The following is an 18,926-nucleotide window of genomic DNA, read 5'->3' as shown; positions in this document are numbered from 1 at the left end:
CTTTCACTGGAATTTCTTTCAACCAGCCTTGTCTTTTAAACATATTTAAACACGGCATGAAAAACCTGTCATTTTACTTCTTAAACACAAATAAAGAATTCCCTTTTACAGAGACAAGACAAAAGAAATTCCTGACAAAGAAGACATAATTTTAACTCTTGATGAGGAGAAAAAATAGAGACTAATATTAATATATTGAACCTGTAAGAATAAAAAAGCTGTATACTAATGCTTACAGTGGATGCTTTTCATGTTTTTCTTTACTTTGCAACTAAAGCAAAAGGGCTGGTTCCTGAGAAGCATTGGAATTCTCAGCACTCTTTAAAGTTTACCAACACTGAACAAAAACAACAGGGTAGTATATATGACGGCATCATATTCTGTTGAAGACGGGACACAATATGAGGTCAAAACAATGATGGAGCAGGCTGCTCAAGCAGAGCACCCACAATACCACAACCACAGGGTTCTCAGTCAGAAAATGAAATAACCTGCGCATCAGTCAAACACAAAGCATTCAGAATAAGTGACATGGAGAACTCTAGTTTGTCAAAACACTCTAGTTACAGCTCGCAGTAACCAGGCAGGACGGCCCACACGAGTGTCACTGAAGGTTGAGTGAGAGTCCTAAGGCAAGCAAATGGGGAGAACAGAAGGGGGGAGGGGGGAGGGGGGGGTGTCGATGATGGTAACAGTGGCGGCAGATATGTTGTAGGATACATCAGCGACATGTTTTCCATTTCACACGTTTGTCTACATATGAACAAAAGCTTTTTCCCAACCAGCAGGATATACAAAGCACATCTCAAGTGACCATCCTCTTACGAAATGTGACCAATAAGGAGAAGAAGATGTGGCCGAGGGGTGGGGGTGTTAAAAGGTTTATTGTGAAAAAAAAGGAGGGAGGGAATAAATTGTACGCCGCAAATTTTAAAAAACAAGTGAACCTGGCAAGAAATAAAAAAATGTTTGAGTAGGTGTGCCATCGAGATCTAGTAACATTTCCGCAACTAACAGGATAATAAACAAACAAGAGACAGCGACGATGCTGTAAATAAAAAGATGGACATGGATATGTCACACAAGACACCATGAAGGTACCCCACTGTACACTTCTGGAATCTTGAGTTTCTCGAAAGGTCGCATCTTTAATTGAGACACACTTGTCCCTGAACTAAAGTGTCGAGAGGAAACCAAAGACAAAACAATAAAACACAACACAAAACGGTTTTCATTTCCATTTAAAGCAATGACAAAGTTACCCTATACTAAAGTACTCGGGTGTTTATAACTATTTTTAGCACAGAATTGAAGCACAACTCTGGAATTTCTCTAACAAATATATCAAGTAAAAAATCTTTAGTTTTCGAATTGTATACATCGAAAAAAATCTTCTGGTCTTGTTCACACAAAAAGTACCAAGATCTCATAGTAAACAATGAACGTGTATCACAAAACCTGGAATGTCTTCCAAAATCTTTAACAACTTTCAACAATCCGTCAAAGGTAAATGATATAACCAAAGGAATAATTATACTACTGTATGGAAAAATTGAAAGGCAAATGAACAGATTACAACGGCAAGCGACAGTTTTCCCACCAAAAGAGTGCCAAAATCAACAAGAGAAAATGATGGTAATGCTTGGGGTACTTCAGTCAAACAGGGATAAAACTGCAAGGGATCTGTTTTGACAGTGTTCATTTACAATATGATGACAAGATTTTTTTAAATTCTTTTTTTTTTTGATGATCTTCAATTTACGAGTTATGATTCATTAAGAGCACAAAAAAGTCACCTCCAGTACAGCCCAAAAAGGAACTTTTTTTTTTGGGGGGGCAGACAAACTTGATTGTCAACAACACCAAAACAAAAGAAAAGGAAACTTTGTAAAATAAATGACATAACAAACTATGCCACAACAGCTCTGTCATCCAATGCTTTCTGAAAAATCAATTTCCAGGTCAAAGAACTTCCTAAAATATGTAAACCAACAGGTCTGCTTATTTTTCTTCTTTTTTTCCCCCTCTCTTCCAAAGCAGAACACAACACTCATTATGCAACACTTTACTTTTCCAAAGCAGTTCCTCCCAAGCCTGACATATAAAACAAACATCAAAATGTATTTTCTCACATGTATACAGCAGAAAAATCTGGCCACATTACGGAGGCATTTACTTAGAGATGAGTTGAGCATTCAATGCATAGAAGTGTCGATAAAGGCTACAATGTTGATGAACAAAACATTAACCAGTTTGACAGGAGGATAACAAGAGTACGAAATGACACTCTCTCCAAAAACAATAGCATAGCATGTACACTGATAATAAAAATAATTTGTGTTAAAAAAATTCAGACTCCTGACTGTGGCTGGAATGAAGGCAAAAGAGAACAGTATACAAAAGATCACAATTTAGTTTTTCTAATCTTACAATAGGGAAAAAATATAACAAGAAACTTTTTAAAACAGAAATAATGGTGATGACCAGTAGACCAGTACAGTGAAATAATGAAGTTTTGATCAGATTTAACACAATGATGAAGGCTGTGATGATGCATAATGATACATAATGAAGAGGATGGTGATGACGATGACCGAAACATCTGATGGCTTGACATTAAAACTGCTCGTTAAACTCTGCCGCCTTGTTCAACCGACCACTCTTGGCATCTGAAATCGCCCCCCATAGATCAAACACAAAGTCGTCGGTGAAGCCAAATACTTGGAGATCCGATTCGTCCACTTTAATAGCAAAATCTGAAGGGTTGTCCACTTTGCTACCAATTTCCCAGATAGTTTGGGCTGTTTGAGAAGAAAACAAAAACAAAACAAATTAACAACATCAATGAAATAGGTTTCCTTAGAGAAAAATGCATCATAAAACTTTTTCAATCTTCAAAAACACCCAAATGTTCTACAACCAGAAGAAGGGAGGTGTAACATTAGTTACGAAGCTTCACTAAAGGCGCGGTATTATGAGAAAGTTCATTCTAATAGGGTGCCCATCATTCAGATGATTCGCTTTTATAAAATTGTTCTGAAGTACAACATGATCAACAGTACAGTCGAAATTGTGTAAGACGGCCACCCATTGTCGAGGAGAAAAGACACTGTGTCACTATCATGTAAAAAAAAGGGAAGAAGTGGGAGGTGGCTTCTGTAAAGGTGACTGTTTTACAGGCGGCCATTAGAGCAGTTTCAACAGTAGTTGATCTTTCCTGATGAACAATGACATACTTCACAAAATAGATAATCATCTGCAGTAAAAAAAAAAGTAAGAAATAAAAAGACCATGAATTGGAGCAGAAAATAATCGCATAGACAGACCTCCCCCAAACAACAAAACAAAAAATTAAAATATATAAATAAATAAATAAATAAATGAATGAAACCCAACTACCTCATCTAATATTTTCTACAAAGGATCTTACATAATTCGGTGTCGTTGATGCCCATGAAAGACTCCAGCAAGTTGTTGATCTTGTCAGTAGCAACATTAACAACATCATCCGGCTGTAGAAAAAGAAAACAGAAACAAGAATCAAATTGTACTCCCGTAAACAACTCATCGCCTTTATTTCAATGTTTACAATAGTAAATATTTACTTATAAATATTTTCTTAAGAACATGAAATGTTGGAGATCTGATTCATCCACTACAACATTTCACAACAATCCTAAATATGTAGAACTTATAAGTCAGAAGTAAGGATCTTTAAAATGACTTATACTTTCGTCCAACTTTTTAAAGAAGCACATCGACAAATGAAGATCAGAAAATGTTCAGGAATACTGACAGAACAATCCAAAATAAAACAATGTCGAAAAAGGACGTGTATACATCTTTTACGGGGTCCTATTTTTTTTTTATGTCTACTTTTGTCACTAACCTTATTCAAAAGAGAAAAATTAAAGAAACGGTGACAGTGAGAAAGATGTGCAAATACTACTCACAATCTCCCCATTCAATATGTCTACAAAGAGATAAAAAATTAAAGCGCCAAAGACAATCAATGAGAACGAAGTACAAATTCTACTCACAATTTCCACAGTAGCTGGTCCAGAAGAGCGTAACCTCAATGTCTGTTTCCCTGTGCCCAGGCTGCTGCTTCCCTTCTTGCCAGAGGAAGGTCCTATATTCGCTGCAAACAGACCAAGGTAAAGTCAACCATGTGCATAAGCAGGCAGAACCCACGAGAGAATCAAAGATAATATCCTTTCCTGCTAAAGTGTTTTTTCAAGTGTACACAATAAGGGCTAGCACGACAACAGTTTTTGGAGTCCATTTCGATTTGAAAAAGAAAAACAGACAGTAATGTTTACTTCAAACTCAATCACCAACAACTTTCCAGTTTCCAACACTGCTCTTAATAATTATAATGGGACAGTTATAACCGACAATATATACTTAAATTGACATCATTACGTTGTCTTATGAAACTTCATATTGTAAATTTCTGCCATGTAGCCAAAAACACAATAGATTCTATTAGTCTCCCTGATTTGAGGTGCAATTTTTATTAACAGCTACTCAAACTTCCCTCTTTCAGTCAAAAAATACCCCCCCCCCCAAAAAAAAAAAGTGTGCTAAGGTTGATATGACACACACAAATATAAAGGCAACATAAGCGAACCAGAAACACAAAGACGTCGACATACAAGGAGTGGCAGAAGTTTTCTGACTGTAGCAGAGAGAAGCACTGGAAGTGAACATTATTGGACACTTGACTATCGCACAATACTTTCCCCACAGATCTACAGTATGACATCTTAACAATAACGTGAACACAACTGATGCGAATATAACGAAGCCAGTTCATGGTAAGACGAATCAGGTGAATTCTGTAATGATATCCTGTGCTGATTACATGTGCATGTGGAATTTAACTTGGATGTGGAATTTAATTTGGACATGAAACCGAAAACACAACGATCCCACATACAGAACTTTTAAGTCCAAAGCAAAGATCTTTGAAATATGATTTTGAGCTTTTACTTAATTCAGACTTTTAAAGAAGCACACCAACACAATATAGGTCAGAAAATGTAAAGGAATAATAAGAACAGTCCAAAATAACACAAGACTGAAAAACAAGCCTTACTGTATCTTCCATCCCCTCCCCCAAACCACCAACATCAAAAGTACTATTCTTTGTCTTTAACAAGCTCAATGCCCCACTAGACAGAATATATGTCAGTTTGCAGACAAAGCACTTGATCTAAATATATATGGCTCACACTTGAAACCAAATATTCTAGGAAAGACAACTGATCTTGACACCCAGTCCCAAACCCCTGCATTCTAGTAAAGTAAATAGACTGTGACAGCAATAGGGAATCAACTCTTTCAATATTGACACTAAAGTTTAGTCCTGTATGGTATGGGCCAACCCCCCCCCCAAAAAAAAATATAGTGAGCTTAAGAAATACAGAATAGCTTTAAAAAAACTAAACAACCAAACCCAAGAAAACCCAATTTACAAATTCAACCTGGGCTATCTGCTACAAAGTCAAGCATTTACAACAACTCAGTTTTAGTTTTAGTAGAGGTTTTACGGCGCTCGCAACTGCATAAGCTCATATGAACGCCAGAAGATTAGGTGTTACAATAGAGTAACAATCATAAAAAAGAAGGGGAGATCAGGATGATAGATGTTCGATAGGAAAGAAGGAGCAAACCCCACCAGAGCACCCACCAACAACTCAGCTACAGCCTAGCCCAAAGGTAATAACAAATGAACAAGTTTAATGACTGATATCACACAAAGAGCTAGCACTAAAGAAATTAAGATAAGATACCCATCTCTTCCTCGCATAAGCAAATCAGTAGAAAAGGTAACGAGAATAAATCCACATGAAATAGGTACAACATTTGACCAAGGACAACAATTTGGGAATTTAGATAATTGAAAAATAGATTCATGTGTCAGCAAATCACAGCACTCTTAAAGTGAATTCACGTCACATGTGAATCAAATGCACAAGAAAAAATTATTTCATCAAATTTACAATAAAAGTATTAAAACACACACGCACCTCATCCTTCTTAAACTAAAGAGGTCAAAGTCATCACATAATAATATCGTCTTCACAAACTATAATAAAACTGGATATCAAGTCACAGTGCAGCCTGGCATTACCCAGCAGAAAACACATGTTCTCAATAAAATAGAAAGAAGAGGCGACAAAGTAGTACAAAGAGAGTTAAAACAACAGTAAAGTCAAAAGCTCCAGACAGACAGCTGGTGCAACACGAAGACGTTTCTGCATCCCTGTGATTAGACCGGTCACGTCCAGCATCAACCAACACGTCAAGCATTGAACAGTATAAAACAAAACACTGGAAATGACAAACAAAACTTTACCAAACTCATCTGCAGCAAGTGGAAATAAAATTGTCAATAATTTCCACCAAAGACTTGCACTCTTTTCTTACCAAACAAAGAATGGCGGCTGTAACTCATCAGCTCAGAATGAACTTCGACAGAGCACTGATATTTTTAAAAATATAACTAGCCACATTTATTCCAAAATACAAAACTGTAGCGTATGACATGGCAAAATGTTAATTAATGTATTCTGCCACAATACATACACATTCATCTCTGTGATAGGATGATATTCTCTATGAATAAAGAAGTTTGAAATATGATTCACTACTACCTCAATGAGCTGCCTTATTATGTGTCCTCAAATAGAGTAAGAAAAAGCTATCAAACTTTATGTTGAAACTTTTTATCTTCATCACTTGACTTTTTTCAACATCTGGTTATCAACTTCCCTAACGTAGAAAAAAAAAATTACTGAGCTTCAAAATAATAAAATTATTTCTTTCTCTGAACTTACAGTTGTTCAGAACAGACAGAGACAGTAAGTCTAGACACGAGGAACAGAACATTAATCAACAAACTGCAGTTGCCATAGCAACAGCTTCCGGATATTTCATAAACAAGAACAGAAAATAATTAAGGCAGGAGAAATCATTAATTGTTTCCCTTTAGCTGACCTCATCAGACCCAACGATCTGTTCACCTGTCCGTTTAGCAGCCCCACCATTTATGCTCACAGCTTTGAATGCCAGTCAGAGGAATCCCAGACACCTAAGACCCTTGGAGATTTTTATTTTATTTTAGCATTCCATTTTCATGGAAGTCAAACCCCATGAAAACTACAGATCAAAAAAAAAATGTTGAGTTTGAATAAAGAGAAGCACATCAACAGATGGACAGTCATTCAATGACTGAAAGAGAAAGACAGACAAACTACAAGAAAGAAAATATAATGCAGTAGCAGTAGTACTAGCAACAGTAAAAAGTTTAGTTTCAGAAAGAGTTTTACGGCACTTGAAACCCAGTTAGGTCGTATAAGTGCCGAAGATTAGTGGTGTTAAAAGAGAGTAACAAACACAAAAAAGGAGGAGAGATCAGGACTATAAATTTTTAATAGGAAAGGAGTAAACCCGATAAGAGCACCTGTCAACCACCCACCAACAGTTAAGAACAATCAAGAAATTTTTTAGGGGGGCTCCCACAGCAATCATGAAGAGCCCATGAAAATACAATGACTTAAAGTCGTGTCAAAAATTTTCAAGAAATAAGATCATCATCATGAAAGTGCCAGATCTGCAACAGACACCAGGAATCATAGTTCTCAAAAAAGATAAATGATCCTAATATTTCCCAATCACCCATCTGTTTAGGATTTTCAAGTAAGTTGCTCTGGGTCTACCCCTGCCTCATTTGCCTTTATTTTTACCAATTAGAGCTAAATGTTCAAGGCTCTTATGTCTATTCAAGTGTCCCAGAAAGTGCAATTGTCTCTTCCAAACTGTTTTTATCGAGTGACTCATGTGGGCTTCTTCAAGTAATACCTCATTTGATTTCTTTTCCATCCAAGAATAAATAATTACAAAAATGTCTCGCAGGATCCACCAGTAAAATGGACAGGTATAGATGAAAATTCGGGATTTCAGCACATATTATTGAAATTCTCTGGAACCCCCCACAAAAAAAAAAAGAGAAGAGCATCTATGGATAACCCTCAAAGAATACTGGAAAATATTGTAAGAGTCAAGATTCCTATTTAATGCTGAAAAAAAGGGACAGAAACTAGCAGGAAGAGAAGAGACGGACCTACCAGAAGCACCCGCCAACCACTTGCTGGGGAACAGTTTTGAAAAAGACAGAAGAAATTTTTTTTTTAATCTGAAGAAAGTCCTACACTCCCACCATCCATCCACACATTTAATTAAGACTTTACTTAAGTTATTGGCAAAGCTCAGGAGTGCAATCATCACAAATTTATAATTAATATTTGCATGTACAAACAAGAAAAAAAAATGTTCTAGTCAAGTGGTCATCGAATAAACAGAACAGCTCTTTTGTGTCCATTTTCAGCCTCACAATGGAAAAGTAGAAGCAAACTTTCCCCACAAACTAGGTTTGATAGTTTTTTTTCCTCCAAAATGAGTTCTACTGAGCCAAACTCTCAGATGACACAACAGACAGCACATCATTGCCTTTAAAAAACTTGGGACAAAAATGACATTTGAAACCAAGCTCCTTCTCCTTCCTTCCCCCAATCCCCATGATATCCCAAATCCCTTGAGCTTCAAAACAGTGACAAATATAAATAGACAAAGATTCTTCAGCTATCTATAAATCCATCATCGTTGAGATGTACTTTACAGAAAGTCAGCATGATAACAACTACTGTATGCCAGGAACAAAATCAGAATAGGGACAAAACACTAACCAGGAAAAAGAACAGACCACATCAGAGCATCCACCAACCACCCATAAAAAGTATAGCAATGATTAAACCATTATCGCAATACTTCCAAGATTAGCTGTGAGACATAACAGCCCTCACCCATCCCCTTCAGTCAAACGTGAAGTGTCTTCATTTAAATCTATGTGCCGTTCCAATACTTTTGTATTATTTGCACCCTCACACACACCCCCCCCCCTCCAAATGTCGTGCTGGGGACGTATGTGTGCACTCTCTTATCTCAGACCTCTGTTTGTGGAGACAAACTAATAGCATCTCCCCACACCTAAACCAGTTTCCGTTCAACAGGTAAAAGAAAGTTAAAATATTTTCCATCAATGGTATAAGTTTTTGTTCACATGAACTTCTACTCTGTGCACTTGTAGGAAAGTTAATAAATGAACTACAAAACGGATACGCCCAGTAAGCTTTAATAATAATATAATAAAAATTTTATTTAAATGAAAAGTAAAAGTAACTGGACCGTTTTTAAAAAGTTGAAATTCAGTAGGCCTCTATTCAGTCTTGACCCTTCAAACCAAAAAAAGAAAATTTATGGCAACTGATAAGTAATTGAAAAGTAAAAGCATAAAGTAATTTTTTATATATATTTGCAAAAACTCTCCCTCTAAACAGAAAACTCAAAATAATGTATAAAACCTTCACTATAGAGCTATTAATTATTCACCTTGATTGCTAGAGGACATAAAGTCTTTTCAATACAGTTTTTTTTTTTATATTTGTTGGTAGTATCATTCCATGTCAGGAACATTGTCAAAATACACCTTTGGAGATAGACAACACAAAAGAGAAGTGCAAATTGTCCCTATACTGTAAGGCTATAAGAGGGTCTGCTCCAGAAGCCTGGTTTAACATAAGCCACATGTGGTAACAGTAATACATGTGTATTTTCCCCCTTGTCAGATGTATTTACAATACCATCATCATGGTGAGGCGTAAAATACTTGAAAAGTAAGTGATAAGATTCTCTTTGACGTCAACCCCGGTGAAAAACACACAATCGAATTACAACAACTCACATGAGCACACGCAGGCTTTCACGGGCAGCCCCTGAAAATCCTTTCTTTACAAAAGGATTTCTAAGTAAACAATGAGCAAAGAGTCTGTTGAGTACAACAAGGAGTGTTTTCTTCCATCCCTCAACAAACGAATCACTATGCATTAGTCACCATCACATCTCTGAAGCTCCCTTCACATTAGACACAGTGTGTTTAAAATAGGACACAGAATGTGTCTAAAGAACACAGGTTCCATCCTTAAAGAACATCTAGCTAATTTTTTAACCCCTTATCTCCTTTCATGTTGACAGGAAAGGAACGTGCCTTTTTAAGAACCATAACCCAGAACTCAGGGACCCCCACATGGGTAAAGCCCCCTCCAGGCCATCCATGTTTGCAGAAAATGTTTAAGGTTAATTGCTCAAATATTGAGAGCCTGTGCGGAAGAGGGCAGACACACGAAACATAAAACAGCTGCAGACCTGCCCAGTCTAAATAGAATCATCCATCCACTGGTTTCCAACAAAATGACACTGTGACATCTCTGAGAACACATGTACCATCTTTCTCCCGCAAAAAGATAACCGGCAGCAAGTCAGTCTAAAAATGACAGACACCCCTCTTTTTTCCTTTCTGTTGCATAAAAATTACAGTCATATATAATATTATCATTCTAAATGACATACACTGTTAATTCTTGGCTTCAGTCTGGTCACTGATAAAAGTACATGAAAGCGCTAATTGATGTGAAGAGCTTCAACACTGCAAAAACTCGTATGTACATGTCAAATTACCACCGTATTTAGTGGTCTATTTCTCCCTGTTCCCTCCATCCACAGCTAGTGTAGGCAACATACAAAGTTGAATTTTCTTGTGTAAATTTGTTCTGGGCAAACAATCTACTTGAAAATGGTGATTCTTATATGCATAGTCAACAACAAATTGTGAATGGTTATATAATATATGACCTACAAAAGTGCGTTACATATTTACAAACTTATGCACTGCCAGCACCATAACGCCTCACAAAGGACACATTTGTGTCTGAACAACACTGATTAAATTTCAAACTCAATCATAGTCAACTATTCCAAAAGGTTCTTTCTGGTTCTTAAGCCAAGGTGATGGGGAAGGGGAATGGACGATATCAGCAGTCCATGCATAGAACTGAGAGAAAACTTTAGCACAAACGCACACACAAGCAAAAAAAAGATAACGCACACACGTGAAAATTTATCCGTTATTTTATATTATGGGTTTCAAAGTAGATCCAGCCAATATTTTTTAACAATCTTGAAATGGCAATCACGATTTTGGACTTGCAGACAAAACAATATCTTTTTTTTTTTTAGTAAGAGTTTTACTGCACTTGCAACACAACACAATAAGGTCATATAAGTGCCGAAGATTAGAGGTGTTACAAAAAAGTAACAAACATAAAAAAGAAGGAAGAGAGATCAGGACAATAGATGTTTGATAGGAAAGAAGGAGCAAACCACACCAGAGCACCCGCCAACCACCCACAAACAATTTCTCTAGAAACTTGAATTTCACAGAGTTTACATAAAGAATAGCAAGCACCCTGTAACAGAAGAAGTACCTGCACTTGGAATGTATAAAGAAAAAAAGACAGAGTTTTTTTAATGAAAGATCTACAATCCTTTCCAAAAAACAAACTGCACCTCATAGTTAAACATGCGATACCTTTTTAGACTGAAAACATAAAACACGATACAATTCGCACTTCAATTGAAAGACCACCAAAGTAAATCTAAACTACAAAATCCCCAGGTCTTGTTCAGAAGTAAACTGCCTGATGCACTTTATTTCTGAGACAGAAACATGTTCATCGTTTCACTAAACGTACCCTGTAATTTTAAATAGAATTAATCATATTAATAACAGTACTTTGTGAAAGAAAACAAATTGCAACCATAGTCCCACAATAAATTACATAGTTATTGCTTTAAAACAAAAATTATTGACGAAGGTAGTCACATTTCTATTTATCCAACTGGAAAGTTGTCTGAAAACAAACCTCAAGAGATAATATTCCTTTTTCAACATGAGAAGAATATTTGGAGCCTGACTAAAAAAATTACAACAAAATCATTTCATGATAGTGCCCGTAGACAGCAGGTTCTACATTGTGTAAAAACAACACAAACACACAAGTACAGAGTAAACTGTCCCACACCTCATTACCATCATGTACACTAGAACTGTGCAGATACGTTTAAGAACAAAAATTAAGAGGATTAAAACCCAAGACTATTTGTCAGTGGAAACTCATAGCACATTAACAGTGATTGTTTATTGCAATGATGACTAGTTAAAGAATGCCTGGGTACACAAAACCCTCCCTTGGATAAATCAGCACCACCGTATGTTGACCATATTTTTTTCCTAATTCATTAGGAACTGACTTAAAGTTATGAGGAAGAAAAGGAAAGAACCCATCAGAAGAAAATGTTGCAAAACCAAGCAACACTAGCATACTTAGTAACTATCAACTGACAGACAGATAGTCAGGTAATCCCATGCGAATACCAAACATCCACCATTACCCGCGCTTTTTTTTCTGATTTCAATATTAAGGTATAATTCAATTAATCCTCAGAGCAGTCAAACAGTATCTTCACTTTCTGACTTAACGTTTCAAGAGAGTTTTCCACATTTGTAGCCAGAATTTCTTCACATTTACACAGATAATCAAGGCAACTTGGAAACATTTTGGAAAAATAAAATGTGCCCCATATTCAACACTTTGTCTTCACCGTGAGCCGCAAAAAGGGTGTTTAAATGAAAACATGTTCTGTTTATCATGTATCTCTGGATACTCAATAAATCAATTTCAAAACAGATGAGAAAGAAATTCCAGTGATAGAGTTCTGAAAAGCACAAGCCTCGACTCAAAAATACAGTACATTTGGCATCGGTGGCCTAGTGGTTAGGCTACCGGACTCAAAATCGTGAGGTTGCGAAGGGTTAGAGCCACGGGCCCGACATTGTGTCCTTAGGAAAGGCACTTTACAGGAATTTTCCTCACTTCATCCAAGTGGGAATTGGTACCCGGCCCATAGATAGCAAAAGACCTTGTTTGTGGTGTTTTAGTGCCTATAAATGGCCGCCTGCACTGTATGCTTCCCTGGAAGTTGAGTTTGTTTCAGAATTCTCTCAAGTGTGCTGGGGTAATAGTATAGACTATAGATTGCAAAGCGCACAGAGCTTGCTGTTGAGCGGGGATTTGCCCTCACAAAAGATTCAAAACAACTGGCTACAAAAAAAACAGTGGCGAGAGAGGTTTCAAGAGGCAAGGGTTCTTGACAAACCACATTTCTTAGAGCTAAAAAAAAACCTAAACTCTCAATGAGAACGAATTATTTCCAATCTAGAAAATTTATGTAAAAAATTTAGCTTCGGTCAAACACTCTTAAGAGTATGCGATAAAGAGAACAGATTCTCACAGCAGATAGAGGGAGAGTGTGCTAAATAAAATGAAGAACATTTTTTACAGCAGAAGATTATCATCACCAGTTAAATGTTGTCTCCCTTTTAAAGCTAAATTTCTATTTCCACCAAAACACAGAACATCAAATCTGAATTATAAATCATGATGCTAGAAACACATAAAGTACACAATGGAAACAGGCAACTAAAGCTCAAAGAAACACAGAACAGAAAAAGTAAAGCATACTTACAAAAACCTGATTTCATTGGTTCCACTGTCCGCAGTGTAAAAGTTGTTCCTTTGGGAATTTCTTTTAATTTCTTGGCCACTTCAAAGTGCCGGCAGCCCACTAAACTTTCTCCATTGATTTTCTCGATGTGGTCACCAACAGCTATCAAGGGTACATTGTCCATTATACTACCCTCCTTGATTCTTTTAATGAAGGCATAGCCTGCGCCATTGTCTGTGATGGTCAAGCCCAAGGCATCTTCCGACTTTGTCACATCCACTTCTTTCGGCTGACCTTTGACATGAGCAAAAATGAAGTCCTCCAGCCCAATCTGTCCCCCAAGAAGCCTGGTCATGTCAACCTTGTGTGTGTTTAGGGTGCAAAATAAAATCTGTGGTCCAAAAACAAAAAAAACAAATTAGTTAATCTTGTCAGTGGCTTTGAGATTAAATAATTCACATTATAGGATCTGAATCATTGGCCTAGTTTAGATAACTGCACTGAAAAATTACACGAGAATGAACTAAAAAAATGTATGAACTGTTGTCAAGTGCTTTTTTGGGTTGGAAAGACGTGAATGAGTATATTATAAAATATATATGATCGGTCAAAAATAAGCACCGTGGCCATGTAAGACAAAAACTGTGTGTGTGTGTGTGTGTGTGTGTGTGTGTGCGTGCGTGCGTGCGTGCGTGCGTGCGTGCGTGCGTGCGTGCGTGCGTGCATGCGTGCGTGCGTGCGTGTGTGTGTGTGTGGTGGGGGTGGGGGGGGGATTTTTATTTTAAGAGTGAAATTAATATACACACATTAGAGTTAGTTTAGTGTGTAATATTGCCCTTTTCTCTCATTGGAATAGAAATCAACCAACATATTTTCAACAGAAGGAATAAATCTTTTTTTCTCAAATTAATAGCTTGTCAGCAGTTGACTTGAACGGTAAACATTGATCACTCCGTTAAGAGATCAGAAAGTGTACTGGTTGGCACTGGATGTCAATGTTAGTTAGTATAGTATAGGGCAAAGCAAATGATGAACATAACATGCATGTGTGTGCTTTTCTGAAACAACAGTAACAGTTGCAGTAGCTGCCTACCGATTCAAGTTCAAGTTACAGACTATAAAGTTAAAAAAAAAGGCCGGCTCTATTTCTCCGAACGCTCGGGAAAATAAACTTGAACTTTATTTCTCCGAACTGTTTCCGTTCAGGAGATTTGTTTCCGATTTGTCGATAATTTGCGAATGGAGTGGTCCCTTGCGCATGTGTGTGTGTGGTGTGTGTTGGGGGTTTGCATGAAGGATTTTAGTTTTTGCTTTAGGTGTGACTAAATGCAAAATAGGTTACTGCCAAGGTCAAGCTCTTGTTTTCTCGCATTACCTTTTGAACACATTTTCAAATGAAGTAGTCAGGGAACATTGCCCCAACCATAACTGAAGTATCTGACTATTCAGACATTTAAAAATCTCTAGCACCTCTCTAGAAATTGACTTCGATACAAAAAAATGCTTCTTCCCAGTCCTAGCAGAATGGCATAAAATGAAAAATGACGCCTAAATCTCACTAATAACCCAAAAATCTCTAGAACGGAAACCGTTTGGAGAAATAGAGATCAAGTTTATTTTCCCGAGCGTTCTGAGAAATAGTCACAAGGAAAAAAAAACTGTCACCACTTCATGTGTTTTTCTGGTGCTGAGGCTTTGATAACTGTATTTATACAGCCTTTCACTATTGTGATGTGTTGTCAATGATAATGTCCAATGTGTATCCTTTCTTGTACATAACAATGATGACATGTTCTGTGCACTGCGTCATTGTTACAATGCTTGTCATTCATATTACCATTATGAATGAAGTTCATAGTGTACAATGTGTTTGTTTACTAAACAAAGGGAATTTAAAGTCTATAATTTGCCTTGCTGCTTTTCTGTTTTTGTCAACACTGTTACATACAAAAAATACAGTGGTTGCCAAACCAATAGACCCATATCTCCAAAACCCTACATCTCCTTGCTCTGATACTTTAGGAATATGAGCTCTAAAAATGTCAATCTGAGACTGACAGAAAAGGGAGTCAAATTGGTAAGAAAAAAATTTTGGAACCACTGAGTCTCAAGAAAGTCTCACATTTTGGCAATTGCTCATATTAATACCATTGCAGCCATGATCACAAAATCACAGGAAGGACTTTCGTAACGAGCGACAACCCAACTAACAGTTCTAGTTCATAAAGAAGAAACCTAACCCTAACCCTGACCCAACTCTCATTTATAAATATTTCTACCCTGTTTCATATAGTGGTCGCACGTTACAGAATTCCTCCCTCACAGATTATCCACTCACTGAAAGGCTTAAAATTTTTATAAAACTGCCTTGTTTTCAAATGGGTAAACATCCTGTCCTTTGGGGTCATTATGGGTCAATTTTATACAGTTTTGAAAGGTACGAGTCACAGCCAAACACAAGCCAGAGTTCAACTCCTACTCCCTACAATATTGTGGGTAGCCTAGGCCTAAATTTTTACTTGCAATCATGCACACAGATGCATTGCTTTAGAGGATCAATATTAGCCATTCTGACTGTCAGAACACACACGAGACATGATCCCTTACCTAAAATGTAGTAAAACCAACAGTTTTAATTTTTTTTTCTAATTACACAAGTTTCACTAGAAATCTAGATCTAGATCTATCTAGATATAGATAATTTACGCCTCTACTCTATATAAAAGATAATTTGCGACAGAAATTAAAATTCATATGCAGGTAAGTGGCTATCCTCACCCGGGGTGAGAATAAAAATACGATCTACCTCTCACCCCGGGTGAGACTTGCCAGCGTTGGCTATTCTCACCCGGTGTGAAACAAGACCTGTTTTTCCTCATTTCGGAATACTGTCTGTGTGGATGATGAAAGTGATAAAAGCCAAGGAAAAATTACGTTATAATAGCACAAAAGTAAGCTAATTTGATAGTCGACAAAGATGCTATATGGCTATTTCACTTTTCTAATCGAAAGTGGCTATTCTCACCCGCCCGGAAGTTCTCGCAAGATCAACTCCTCCCCTCTTCTCTCTTTCTCTGTCTCTTTCTGAATACTGTCTATCGGTGTGGACGATCAAATTGACCAAAACAAAGTTAAAATATGATATTAAAACACAAAGTAAATTAATTTGGTTGTCTACAAAGATGCTACGGCTATTTAACTTTTCGAATCGAGCCGAACTACGCGGGTCACCATTTTGTTTTGCCCGGAAGTTCTCGCGCTACTCCTCTCTCTCTCCCTCTTTCTCTCTCTCTCTCCTCTCCACTGCCCACAGACAAAATTGAACGCTTTTAGGCTAACAGTAGTAATGGAACGTTTGTTCATGGCACAGAATTCTGCAATTCTGTTATCACAGTGTAGAATTCTGTGGTTCAGGGTGAACGCTACACTGGTTGGCCTAGACTATAACGGTGAACGCACACTGGGTGAGAAAAGCCAAAATTGAAAAGACTCGCCTGAGGTGGCCAAAATGTGAAAGGGAAATACAAAACCTGAGCAAGAGAAGAGGGTGAAAGTAAAGTAATACCCTGATAATGGTGATAAAAAGCTCCAGACTCCCTATCGTACCTCTAGATCTAGATCCGTCTGATCTACCAAGACTCAAGACGAGGCCTAGCCTCCTAAACTAAACTCACCTCTGATACATCCAAATCATAGCAGTCTGCAATCTTTTGATACAACTCTTTCACGTTTGTGAATCCAGAGATAATTCCAGTGGGGCTGCCATGAGCCTGCTGACAGTGAAACACAAGCTTGGGTCTAGGAGGCTGTGCTGGTTGTGGTGGTTCAACAGACGACCTGGTCACTTTGGATCCACCGTTGGCTTCATTACCTGTTGATGTATCGTCTGGGTGGGGCGGGTCAGCAGCATTCTGATTCTGTTGCACGGAGTCAGCGATGTTTTCGCTACTTTTGTTTTTCTTACCGAAAAGACGAGGCATTATTGTTTAGTCAGTTACGAGAAACACTTCAAAAACAGTCACTGGAGTTTCCCAGAACAATCCTTGTGGAAGGGCACCCAAATGTGGTTCAAGTGGAACGACAGTCAAGAAGAGATCTGTGTCCGCACATCGAGTCGGCAAAATGGCGGATGATTCAGGAAGTCAGGAAGTGACGTCAAACGACAGGTAAAAATCCCAGGTGCCGGGAGGGCGGGGTCATACGCAAAGTAAAGTAAGAAGAAGCGACTGTAATACTCAGGTGTGTCAATACGTTCGTGGCTTTGTAACGTACAGAGCAGAACCAAGCTAAATTTTAATTTCATCCTAATATCTCTTCTCTCATTTCCATTTTTAGATCCCTTTATTCCTTGTACGCGTGTCTGGGGACCTCCGTGATTAGGCCTACTACTACGACGAATTGCCAGGTCGTATGCAGTGGTTGAACACGATGAATGATAATATAAGTGCACCCACTCACGTCGCATTCCGTTGCAGTGTTTGCTCTTTACAAGGGAAAAAAAGGACAACCTGTCTTCTTTTGGCTCTGTTTGAGGGCTTCCTATTTGATAAGGGTGCGCAGTCTAGTTTGTTATACATAGCCGTTCTCTCGGCGTAGTAAAGTGGTTATGTCATCAAGGCATGGCAAACCTTGGAGTTAGGAGGGAGTTTTCACCTTCATGCCTTGCAAGGAAATGTTCAGGATGAGAGGCAGAGGGGATTGGGGAGAATCAGAAAAGATGAGGAGCGAAGTGCGCATTTTATAATAACATAGGCTTACTTCGGGTAAAATTTTAATGAAGAAAGAATTAAAACATTGTTTGTCTAGGGTATGAGAATGAGATACATTATAAGCTGAGGGAGTGGTAGATCTGATGTTACTTATAATTTAGTAACATACTTCAGATGAAATGAAGAAAGGATGAAGACATTATGATAACACTATGTCTTAGATGGAGAACATGATGCTTATACTTTTATAGTTTAAAGTAGTAAATGAGGAAAAACTGAACGTTTTAATCATCCAGTTAGATGTATAAGTTACAGTGTGGAGATGCACTGGTGCAAATCTGTAGGTCTATGTTTTTTATTCTTGGAAACCGAAAATCCAATACTTCCTTGTTGTTTAGGAGAGGCGTTTATAAATGAAGTATTGATAACACAATAAGATTAACATTTTAATGCTATAGCTTCATATCAAGACTAAACACTCGGTGTATACAGTGTACATATTATGTGTTTTTATGTGTCTATCCTAGAGGTTAGTTCTCTGGGAAACTGGAAAGCATTGAAAAAAAACCTAGTGTCACGTTTTTCTGACATCAACGCAAAGTGTTTTTACAGTTTATATGATGATGATGAATACTACGGCTATGATGTATCAAAATATTATGTATTTTTGTGTCTATTCACACGGGTAGAGAATAGATTCATTTTTGGCCGTGAAAGTGTGTGTGTGTGTGTGTGTGTGTGTGTGTGTGT

General features: G+C 37.5%; 1 protein-coding gene across 1 annotated transcript; it reads right to left on the bottom strand.

Moving 5' to 3' along the window:
* Positions 1 to 264: 264 nt before the first annotated feature.
* On the bottom strand, positions 265 to 17,844 carry LOC101863957 (PDZ domain-containing protein GIPC1). Its single transcript, XM_005091813.3, has 5 exons — positions 17,142 to 17,844; positions 13,489 to 13,858; positions 4,041 to 4,141; positions 3,431 to 3,512; positions 265 to 2,801 (listed from the first exon to the last, which is right to left on the bottom strand). Exons 1-5 carry the CDS (start codon positions 17,445 to 17,447, stop codon positions 2,617 to 2,619), a joined length of 1,044 nt encoding a protein of 347 aa, XP_005091870.1. The 5' UTR covers positions 17,448 to 17,844; the 3' UTR covers positions 265 to 2,616.
* Positions 17,845 to 18,926: the final 1,082 nt, after the last annotated feature.

Source organism: Aplysia californica, unplaced genomic scaffold (genome assembly GCF_000002075.1).
Source record: "Aplysia californica isolate F4 #8 unplaced genomic scaffold, AplCal3.0 scaffold00036, whole genome shotgun sequence".
NCBI lineage: Eukaryota > Metazoa > Mollusca > Gastropoda > Aplysiida > Aplysiidae > Aplysia > Aplysia californica.
Note: the sequence above shows the minus strand (reverse complement) of the source record. Positions and strands in the feature narration are given on the sequence as shown.